Source organism: Salmo trutta, chromosome 15, assembly GCF_901001165.1.
Source record: "Salmo trutta chromosome 15, fSalTru1.1, whole genome shotgun sequence".
Lineage (NCBI taxonomy): Eukaryota > Metazoa > Chordata > Actinopteri > Salmoniformes > Salmonidae > Salmo > Salmo trutta.
Window position 1 is genome coordinate 40,854,535 of NC_042971.1, and position 12,167 is coordinate 40,866,701.

At 41.0% G+C, this 12,167-nt stretch overlaps 1 protein-coding gene across 2 annotated transcripts in view; it reads left to right on the top strand.

Moving 5' to 3' along the window:
- LOC115149062 (connector enhancer of kinase suppressor of ras 2-like) overlaps positions 1-12,167 on the top strand; it is an 89,561-nt gene that overhangs the window by 19,396 nt on the left and 57,998 nt on the right. For both annotated transcript variants that reach the window (XM_029691549.1, XM_029691551.1), the window contains 5 exons: positions 3,549-3,636; positions 4,227-4,268; positions 6,822-6,941; positions 7,154-7,213; positions 9,541-9,609. In XM_029691549.1, coding sequence (XP_029547409.1) covers positions 3,549-3,636; positions 4,227-4,268; positions 6,822-6,941; positions 7,154-7,213; positions 9,541-9,609 — 379 coding nt within the window. The remainder of the gene's footprint in view (positions 1-3,548; positions 3,637-4,226; positions 4,269-6,821; positions 6,942-7,153; positions 7,214-9,540; positions 9,610-12,167) is intronic.

Here is a 12,167-nt window from a genome sequence, read left to right on the forward strand (position 1 = left end):
CAGTGTGTGCTCCGAGAGCGAAACGCACTGAATTTACGAGCGCACTCTGGCACTCCAGATTGAATTTAAGAACACACCCAAAGTCGTAAAATGTCTAACTAGTCATTTGTTATGCTAACTAGCTTGCAAGAGGTTGCATAGCAACAGCATCAACTTCCCGTAGACAGGCGAAGTGCTAATACGCTCAACTGAAAGGATGCTGTTTGTTTACAGTATACTAAAATGAACTAATAGTATGTAGTATATACTCATTAAGTATGTAGTATATAGTATGTTAGTATGGGTATTCGAACACAGCTTAGGTTCATTCTCTGATCCTAATTCTATGATTGGATGGACAACATGTCAGTTTATACTGCAAAATCTTTGATTGGTTGGAGGACGTCCTCCGGAGGTGGTCATAATTACCATGTCTATGGAAAGGGGTGAGGCCTATGAGCCTCCTAGGTTTTGTATTGAAGTCAATGTAGCCAGAGGAGGACGGACGCTAGCTGTCCTCTCGCTACACCATGGTGCTACCCCAGATAGTGCTGTTGAAGTTACTGTAGACCATTGCAAAACAGTGTATTTTAATCAATTATTTTGTGAAATATTAATATATTTAGTATATTTTTATCTAAAAAGGATAACTTTTTTAATGTTTCACAATTTACATTTTTAGAAAATTTCACTGAGGATGGTCCTCCCCTTCCTCCTCTGATGAGCCTCCACTGTGTGTTAGCCATGCTGGTTAAGTGTGCCTTGAATTCTAAATAAATCACAGACAGTATCAACAGCAAAGCACCCCTACACCATCACACCTCCTCCTCCATGCTTCATGGTGGGAACCACACATGCGGAGATCATCCGTTCACCTACTCTGCGTCTCACAAAGAAACAGCAGTTGGAACCAAACATCTGAAATTTGGGCTCATCAGATCAAAGGACAGATTTCCATCGGTCTAATGTCCATTGCTCGTGTTTTGTGGCCCAAGCAAGTCTCTTCTTCTTATTGGTGTCCTTTAGTAGTGGTTTCTTTGCAATTCGACCACAAAGGCTGTTACTTGAACCCTGTGTCTGTTACTTGAACCCTGTCTGTTACTTGAACCCTGTGAAGCATTTATTTGGGCTGCAATCTGAGGTGCAGTTAACTGTAATGAACTTATCTTCTGCAGTAGAGGTAACTCTGGGTCTTCCTTTCCTGTGACGGTCCTCATGAGAGCCAGTTTCATCATAGCGCCTGATGGTTTTTGCGACTGCACTTGAAGAAACTTTCAAAGTTCTTTACATTTTCCAGATGTCTTAAAGTAATGATGGACTGTCATTTCCCTTTGCTTATTTGAGCTGTTCTTGCCATAATATGGACTTGGTCTTTTACCAAATAGGGCTATCTTCTGTATACCACCCCTACCTTGTCATGACACAACTGATTGGCTCAAACGCATTAAGAATGAAAGACATTCCACAAATTAACTTTTAACAAGGCACACCTGTTAATTGAAATGCATTCCAGGTGACTACCTCATAAAGCTGGTTGAGAGAATGCCAAGAGTGTGTAAAGCTGTCATCAAGGCAAAGGGTTGCTACTTTGAAGAAGTATATTTTGATTTGTTTAACACTTTTTTTCATAGTTTTTATGTCTTCTCTATTATTCTACATTGTAGAAAATTGTAAAAATTAAAAAAAACCTTGAAAGAGTAGGTGTGTCCAATCTTTTGACTGGTACTGTTTACCATCTTTTTTTGGAGAGGTGTTGGTGCCCGGGGAGCTGTTGTTGTGCGGGGGTTAAGTGCCTTGCTCAAGGGCTTGGTCTTGTTGTCTTCCCTTGCTAGCAAGTTGGCCTACAACATTATCCCAATTTGATAAGCTGCTTCAATTTATTCGGTCCCATATCAGCAAAAAATGTCACATGGCTATCTATTTTTATGTTTTCAAATAGAATAACATTATCACTTCTAAACAAAATACATTTTAGGGGAGATTCTAATAAGGCCACAATGTTGTTTGGTTTATTGTTTGAACAGTCACTGAGATTATATTGATTTATCAATGCAAAATATACTCAACAAAAATATAAACGCAACATGTAAAGTGTTGGTCGCATGTTTCATGAGCTGAAATAAAAGAGCAAAGAAATTTTCCGTAAGCACAAAAAGCTTATTTCTCTCAAATGTTGTGTACAAATTTGTTTACATCTCTGTTAGTGAGCATTTCTCCTTTCCCAAGATAATCCATGTACCCGACAGGTGTGGAATATCAAGAAACTGATTAAACAACATGATCATTACACAGGTGCACCTTGTGTTAGGGACAATAAAATTCCACTCTAAAATGTGCAGTATTGTCACACAACACAATGCCACAGATGTCTCAAGTTTTGAGCGAGCGTGCAACTGGCATGCTGACTGCAGGAATGTCCACCAGAGCTGTTGCCAGAGAATTTAATGTACATTTCTCTACCATAAGCCACCTCCAACTTTGTTTTAGAGAATTTGGCATTATGTCCAACCGGCCTCACAACCGGCCTCACAACCGCAGACCACGTGTAGCCATGCCAGCCTAGGACCTCCACATTTGTCTTCTTCACCTGCGGGATCGTCTGAGACCAGCTACCCGAGAAGCTGATGAAACTGTGGGTTTGCACAACCGAGAAAGTTCTGCACAAACTGTCAGAAACTGTCTCAGGGAAGCTCATCTGCGTGCTCGTTGTCTTCACCAGGGTCTTTACCTGAGTGCAGTTTGGCGTCGTAACTGACTTCAGTGGGCAAATGTTCCCCTTCGATGACTACTGGCACGCTAGAGAAGTGTGCTCTTTATGGATGAATCATGGTACCGGGCAGATAGCAGACAGTGTGTATGTTGTCGTGTGGGTGAGCGGTTTGCTGATGTCAACATTGTGAACAGTGTGCCCCATGGGGGAGATGTGTCGCTCTGCGTGAGGAAAATGGTGGTTACACCAGAAACTGACTGGTTTTCTGATCCATGCCCGTACTTTTTTTTAAAGGTATCTGTGACTAACAGATGCATATCTGTATTACCAGTCATGTGTGATCCATAGATTAGGGCCTAATACATTCATTTCAAATGACTGATTTCCTTATATTAACTGTAACTCAGTAAAACATTTTAAACTGTTGCAAGTTGCGTTAACATTTTTGTTCAGTGAAGGTTACTTTGATGCATACCCTATAGATCAGATCAAGGAACCAAGCAAGCTTCATTGCCTACACAACACTTCCCCTATGGCTATGCAAGGAATGATATGGCGCGTTACCATTTTCATGTGGCACGGGAGTAAGTAGAACGTTAAAGCGTGCTACAAGGAGCCGCCCCTTTTGTGGCGAAAAACGATATTGCGACACTGCGCAATGCTCCGTAGGGTCCGTCTCCATAGGTTATAAATAGCCCTTTAGAAAAACAAAATATTCCCAGAGGAACTTCATTTGCATGTCTTATAGTTTATATAATGGTTCTCTTTCATTGTAAAGTTGTTGGAGAAGGCTTATGCAAAGATTTTATTTTTTAACGTCTCTGAACTCTACATATTGTGCTTTCTTCCCTCCTGGCAGATCCCCATTTGTCAGTGTGACGGAGTACTCCTTACTAAAGAACAACATTGTTCAACTGTGCTTGGAGTTAACCACCATAGTACAACAGGTGAGTTGTCCAGGGGTAGGAAAAAGTTAGTCAGTGTGACGGAGTACTCCTTACTAAAGAACAACATTGTTCAACTGTGCTTGGAGTTAACCACCATAGTACAACAGGTGAGTTGTCCAGGGGTAGGAAAAAGTTAGTCAGTGTGACGGAGTACTCCTTACTAAAGAACAACATTGTTCAACTGTGCTTGGAGTTAACCACCATAGTACAACAGGTGAGTTGTCCAGGGGTAGGAAAAAGTTAGTCAGTGTGACGGAGTACTCCTTACTAAAGAACAACATTGTTCAACTGTGCTTGGAGTTAACCACCATAGTACAACAGGTGAGTTTTCCAGGGGTAGGAAAAAGTTAGGGAATTTTATTAACTAGATACTATTGCATCAATATTTCTCTCACAGAACATCTAGCTACATACCTCAATTTTATACTTCTGTTAAAGTTTTGTCAGGAATAGATGAAGGCCTACTGAAAATAACTTCCCTGTTTTAAACACTCTCAATAGACAGTCTGCCAACCTAATACATTACACTAAACTTGCGATCAGCTTTTTTTGTACTTTCATTCTCTAACTGGTTTTTAATTGTCTTGCAGGACTGCACGGTGTATGAGACAGAAAACAAGATTCTTCATGTGGTGAGTTTCGAGTCTTTTTTCATGGGGTTTACTGCCCCCAAAGACACTCAAGGATCCACAAATCTTCCTATCAATCATTAACTGGCACTAAACACAAATCTTATTGGTCACACATAATTTGGATAGTCTAGATTGTCCATACAATCAACAAGCTATCTGTTGATAAGCAACTGCTTGCTAAGGTTATGGTTTGGTTTAGAAAAAAGGTTAGGGTAAGGGTTAGGCCTAGGCTTAGGGTAAGGGTTAGGTTTATGGTTAGGGTAAGGGTTAGGTTTAGGGTTAGGATAAGGGTTAAGGTAAGGGTTAAGGATAGGGTTTGTAGATAGTTCGTTGACATGTTATTGATAGTCTGTAGATAGTCTGTGGCATATAAATCATCAAACAATATGTTGGTCAATGATTTTGAAACAGCAATGAATCTTTACACATTGTTTGTACTCACACACACACACACACACACACACACACACACACACACACACACACACACACACACACACACACACACACACACACACACACTACACTACACTTTATTTAGGGCACATGCCCACACTTGAACATGTGATAATGCAGTCACATGCAGCCTCCTCATCGCCAGGCAGGCAGCACTATGGTTGGAAGAGGGTTTGGGTTATTAATAAGAGTGTGTGAGTCTGCCTGTGTATTTCTCTAAAGCCGCAGTTTTAAGGCCTTTGGTTGGCAGTCTGTGTTGAATAATGCAGAACCTCTCTGCTGCTCCCACGGGCATTCCTGCCTACAGCAATTAGACAGGGAGAGAGAGGGAGAAGCTAGGAAACTATGTACAGGCCAGATGTGTGTCTGTCTGTCAGTCTCTGTGTGTGTGTGTGTGTGTGTGTGTGTGTGTGTGTGTGTGTGTGTGTGTGTGTGTGTGTGTGTGTGTGTGCGTGCGTGTGTGTGTGTGTCTGTGTCTGTGTGAGAGAGAGAGCGAGTGAGAAAGAGAGCGATTGGAGACTAAGGGAATAGATGGAAAGTCATGGCTGTGTCACTGTAGCTAGCCAGTTCTAGCCGCTGTGCTACTTGTGGCAGTAATAGAAACCAACATACAGTACATTCGACATGACATCTGAAGGACATGACAGTATCCAGTGCTGCTAATACAGTGCTGCATAGAGCAATAAGGACCCCTTTACTCCTCAGCTTGTTAAACCCGGGAAGACGAGCCGTAGCTTGCCTTTGAAGAATGCCATGTGTGTCTCAGATGATGAATAAGCCAAAGAATCGCTCATTAAAAAGCGGGTCAGATTCTCAGATAATTGCATGCAGTGCTTTATTCTTTCTGCTCTAAAACACAGGCAGGAGGAGAAGAAAGTGCGCTCTGTCATTAGGGCTAGGAATTGCCAGGGACCTCACAATACGAAATTATCATGACACTTACAGTTGAAGTCGGAAGTTTACATACACCTTAACCAAATACATTTAAACTCCGTTTTTCACAATTCCTGACATTTAATCCTAGTAAAAATTCCCTGTCTTAGGTCAGTTAGGATTACCACTTTATTTTAAGAATGTGAAATGTCAGAATAATAGTAGAGTGAATTATTTATTTCAGCTTTTATTTCTTTCATCACATTCCCAGTGGGTCAGAAGTTTACATACACTCAATTAGTATTTGGTAGCATTGCCTTTAAACTGTCTTTTTTATGGCGGTTTTGGAGCAGTGGCTTCTTCCTTGCTGAGCGGCCTTTCGGTTATGTCGATATAGGACTTGTTTTACTGTGGAAATAGATACTTTTGTACCTGTTTCCTCCAGCATCTTCACAAGGTCCTTTGCTGTTGTTCTAGGATTGATTTGCACTTTTCGCACCAAAGTACGTTTATCATTTTTCTGAGGTCTTGGCTGATTTATTTTGATTTTCGCATGATTTCAAGAAAAGAGGCACTGAGTTTGAAGGTAGGCCTTGAAATATATCCACAGGTACACCTCCAATTGAGTCGAATGATATCAATTAGCCTCTCAGAAGCTTCTAAAGCCATGACATCATTTTCTGGAATTTTCCAAGCTGTTTAAAGGCACAGTCAACTTAGAGTATGTAAACTTCTGACCCACTGGAATTGTGATACAGTGAATTAGAAGTGAAATAATCTGTCTGTAAACAATTGTTGGAAAAGTTACTTGTGTCATGCACAAAGTAGATGTCCTAACCGACTTGCCAAAACTATAGTTTGTTAACAAGAAATGTGTGGAGTGGTTGAAAAACGAGTTTTAATGACTCCAACCTAAGTTTATGTAAACTTCTGTATTGGTTTTTCCCCATCACTACTTTCCCCATCACTACATTCCCAGTTGGTTCTTTGTCCTACACCAGCAAAGTGGTACTCTTGAACTCCAGGAAATGATGCACGATCCCGATGCTCACAATAGACAATGTAGCATAAAGTTTACTAGTAATACCTTACACTGTGTCGTTTCTCTCCACCATACAGTCATCTGACGAATGAGAGACATTCAGGCAGTAATTCATATCAGCCAGTTGACAGTGTGAGCTGCAGCCTGTTGAATGATCCCGCCCTGTCTTCTTGTGTCTGCAGTGTAAAACACTGTCTGGGATCTGTGACCACATCATCTCGCTGTCCTCTGATTCGCTGGTGTCCCAGTCGGCCCATCTGGAGGTTGTGCACCTGACCAACATCATGCCCAGCGAGGGCCTGGTGAGAACTAAGACTACACTACAGACACCTTAAATCATACCTCCACAGGAGATTAACCAGGACTCTGTCAGGATAGTTCTGTGACAGAGCAAACAGGCTAACTTTACTTGTTTGTAATGTCATACCAAGATATGAAGTGTACGTCTCATCATTATAACTACATTATTCTCCTTTTTAGTTGAATACAGTCTACCCTCTCTCCTCTCATTTAGGGAATGTACATCAAATCTACATATGACGGCCTTCATGTCATCACTGGGACGACTGAGAACGTAAGTCTACTTCCTGGACCATGTGTCCCTGTAGTAAAACAATTGTTTTACTTTAAACAGTCTCTGCTAACCATACCAACTCTTGCACCCATACCTTTGTTATTCTGTTTTACCATTGGCCTGCTCGTTTGCCACGTGAGCCTCTTGTAGTCCTGTAATGACCCGCCTCTCTGGTTGGGGTTCTGGAATAACTGTTCAATTAGTGCAGCAAATAGTGAACCCCCTAATTGTCATCTGGGTGTTTAATTGGGGTTGGCAACAGAGGAGGGATGACACAGGCTTACAGATGGCAGCATGGCACAGAGAACCACAGCTCTTCTAATCAGCAACACTTTCAAAGCATGACTGGGATGTTGTGGATTCTCTGGTGGAGATGGAGAGGGATTGGGTGCTGTGACTGACAGTTCATTAATCATTTCTAAACCCCTAAAGAAGGAAAATAGTTACTATTAGTGATATTGTACAAAGTGTGAAGTCGTACTACCATGGTATGAAGGGAGGTATGGAGGCTGGTGATGTTTGATTCTCTGCCAAGTGATGTGACTCCTTTCAATTGCTGCTAAATGGTGGCTGAGATCATCACTCTTTAGACTTACTGGACATTTTGGGGGAAAACATAATTTATCTATCTTATAAAGCTGTGCCAAGGAAGCCTGTCCTTGCAGATCTGGGCCCATATCCACAAAGCATCTCAGAGTAGGAAATTGGTCGTATGTGCTTAGAATAGAGACATTTCACTCCTAAAAATAAAAGCTGTGCATGAAACCTCTTTAGTCATAAGTTTCCCACCTAGTTGACAGATATTTAGAAAACCTCATGAGCTCTCGTAATCAGTTAAGAGTTACCAGCAGGTGTCTTGATAATAGAAAAATACAGCGAGTCAGTGGTTCCTGCACCACATACAATCTCTTTGGAGTTGTTAAAAGAATGATTTGATGTTTGGATTTTGATCAATCCATAAATAATCTCTACATGTAACACTATCTCTTGCGCTTTTGACCATGATTTCACATGGGGCCTATTTCACAATATACCTGTAATGTAGGATCTTAATTTGATCACTCTTTTGTTTCTGAGAATATTCCTGCATTTCAAACTTGTAGGTATTCAAGGTTTAAAAATGATTCTAAAGTGTGTTATTTCCACTTTAAAATGACAGACTTGATTTGTCCTAACGAAAAATGTATCAACCCTTACCAAAAGAATCCATTAATTATAATCTACATAATTATTTTCCTTCGGTAGTAAACTGTCTCAAATTAAGATCCTACTTCTGTTAATACTTATAACCACTAGGCTAATAAAAAAATATGTTTTGGTTTCCATGATTTTATTACCTACAGCATGTTATTTCAAGTTATCTCTTTGGAGCGCAACATCATGTTGTTAAAAACGATGCCTAAATTGGGCTTGCCTATAAGTTCGGCAGTTGAAAGCATCTAGCTGGCTTATGTTACCTTTGATTGTGTTGATGAAAATGATAGACCTTTCAAACGTTGTATGCAATGTTGTTTGCAACATTATTGGCAAATGACTTGATGCCTACTGTGCCAAAGTGATTTAGAGTTGTTAAACGGGAGTGACGAGTGTGTTGATATAACGGTAATGTTGTCAAAATTCAGCTATTATTAAAAAAAAGGTTATGGTTACCAACATATTAGGCAATCATTAAGAGTAAGCAAAGTGTTTGTGTCAGGCGAAAATGATATAAAACATTTTACCATTGCAACATTTGATGTACAGTCACAGTCACCGTGGTTATCTGAAGCGTGCTATAGAGTTCACAGCTGGTGAAGCCTCATCATGATTGGTTATTCCCCATTATTTGCAACAATATCAATGCGCGTCATCACTATCTTTCCTTTGCGGTACCTCAAACTGTCGTGATTACCCTCTGAGATAAACTTTTATGAGTTGATTTTACTCCTGGCTCAGAGTTTGTCTGGGCAGTGAATTAACATCAAACCTAAACCCTATTTTGAGCTGGGAGTTTTTTGTGTGTTTTAAAACAGGGTTTTAACAAGATTCCTAGGACCTTTTCTGAGATGCTTTTGTGGATGCAGGCCCTGTTTGTACTTTAGTCAACTCCTTTGTTCTGTTCATTATCATGCCATAGATGTTGTCCTAGGCATGAGAATGAAGTCAGAGGAGTTGGCCAAAGCACTATATAGCCTATACGGTCAAACAATAGAGAAAGGTCTCTAATAACCATTATATTTTAATTTAATTGCTATGATGGCTATGTGTCCTAACCTCTACTTATCCTACTTGAATGCTGATAATTGACAACCCCCTCTGCATGTCTCTGTCTGTCACTGTCTCTGCAGTCTCCAGCTGACCAGTGCAAGAAGATCCATGCGGGAGACGAGGTTATTCAGGTCAACCACCAGACAGTGGTGAGTCCAGACTGAATGTTCCACTGTAAAGCACTGAGTACAGCTCTGAGTACTGCACTGTCATTTAGTCCTACAGGATCTCTCTCAGGGTCTGGGGGAAAGACACTCTGTTCAGTCTGGGTCAGGAAAGGTCAGCCATCATGAATGAGAAACGGTGCTTTCCTAGACTCTGTACTCCTCCAGCCCAGCCTGTCTGGGCACAAAACGCTTTGTCTTTGGAAGCCAAGAACAAGGTGCTTATTTAGTGCTGCCTAGTACCTAATTAGTCCTCAATTAATCATTTAGTATCTGGTAGTTTAGGGGCATTGTACTTGTAAAAATACAGGGGACTGGTTAGTCATTCATTGATAATGAGCTTTTAGTTCCCAAAGTAACCAAGTTCGTTCAATTAACCCACAGGGGGTTGACAGCAGTGGGCAATCCATTTAATCTGATCTGGGCCGGTATCCACAAAGCCTCTCAGAGTAGGAGTGCTGATCTAGGATCTAGTTTTGCCTTTGAGATCATAATGAATACTATTATATGGACAGATGGGGACCTGATCCTACATCAGCACTTCTACTCTGAGACGCTTAGTGGATACGGGTCCTGATCTCACTTTAAACAGCAAAGTTCAGTGGAGGACACAGTCAAATCAATCCTCCATATTCACCAATAGATACCCTATTTATGGTTATTCTACATCAGGGGTTCCCAAACTTTTTCACTCAGCCCCCCTTTCTAGCATTGGAGAACATCCCGCGCACCATGTCTATTTCTATGGGCACAAGCACTGTTCATGACACAAACTGTTCACACCCCTCTCGTTGGCGGAGAGAAAACCATTGTTCTACATCAATGTTATCTACATAAATGTTTTCTCCTCTTTAGTAGAAAGAGCATTCATTCCAGTACTAATTTTTGCCAGAAGTACACATTTGTTTATCCTCATTGTAACATTTGTTTGGGACTGTGGCCTATTTGCTTTCCCAACATTGTGTGCACATGTACCATGCTAACTCTGAGCACACATGTACAGTACCTACCCCCAAGCCATAAGACTGCTGAACAGTTACCCAGACTATTTGCATTGACCCCCTTCTTTTTGCACTGACTCTTTTGCACTTGCTCTATGCACACTCACTGGACCCTACCCACACACTCACACATACTACACTGACACTCCAACACACACACACACACACACACACACACACACACACACACACACACACACACACACACACACACACACACACACACACATTACATGTGCTCACACACACTCACACATAGACACACTTTCACACTCTTCACATACGCTGCTGCTACTCTGTTTATTATCTATCTTGATTGCCTAGTCATTTTTACCCCTACCTGTACATATTACCTCAATTATCTCAACAACCTCTGCACATTGACTCGATACCGGGGCTCCTTGTATATAGCCTCGTTATTGTTACTTTATTGTGTTAATATTAAAAAATATATATTTTGCTCGTAAGTAAGCATTTAACGGTAAAGTCTGCACCTGTTGTATTTGGCACATGTGACAAATAACATTTGATTTGATTTGATCCATTGGCAGCTTTAGATGGCCAACAGTGGCCGCTTTAGAGGTGTTTGTGTCACCTTGCATTGCGTGAGGTCTGTGTATGTTTCTACTTGTTGTTGCTATAGAGGCCCCCTTGGCCCATTTACAGTGCATTCGGAAAGTATTCAGACCCCTTCACTTTTTCTACATTTTGTTACGTTACAGCCTTATTCTAAAATTGATTAAATAAAATTGTTCCTCCATACAATACCCCATAATGACAAAGCGAAAACAGGTTTTTAGATTTTTTTGCTAATTAATAAAAAATAAAAAAACATAAAAACCTTATTTACATAAGTAATCAGACCCTTTGCTATGAGACTCAGAATTGAGCTCAGGTGCATCTTGTTTCCATTGATCATCCTTGAGATGTTTCTACAACTTGAGCCACAGCATTCCCTGTGGCTCAGTTGGTAGAGCATGGTGTGTGCAACGCTAGGGTTGTGGGTTTGATTCCCACAGGGGGCCAGTACAAAAATGAAATGAAATGTATGCATTCACTACTGTAAGTCGCTCTGGATAAGAGTGTCTGCTAAATGACTAAAACGTAAAATGTGGAGTCAACCTGTGGTAAATTAAATTGATTGTACATTATTTGGAAAGGCACACACCTGTCTATATAAGTTCCCACAGTTAACAGTGCATGTCAGAGCAAAAACCAAGCCATGAGGTGGAAGGAATTGTCTGTAGAGCACTGAGACAGGATTGTATCGGGGAACGGTACCAAAAAAATGTCTGCAGCAAGAACACCATCATTCTTAAATCAAAGAAGTTTGGAACCACTAAGGTCAGGGAGGTGACCAAGAACCCAATGGTCACTGACAGAGCTCCAGAGTTCCTCTTTGGAGATAGGAGAACCTTCCAGAAGGACAACCATCTCTGCAGCACTCTACCAATCAGGCCTTTATGGTATAGTGGCCAGACGGAAGCCACTCCTCAGTAAAAGGCACATGACAGCCCGCTTGGAGTTTGCCAAAAGGCACCT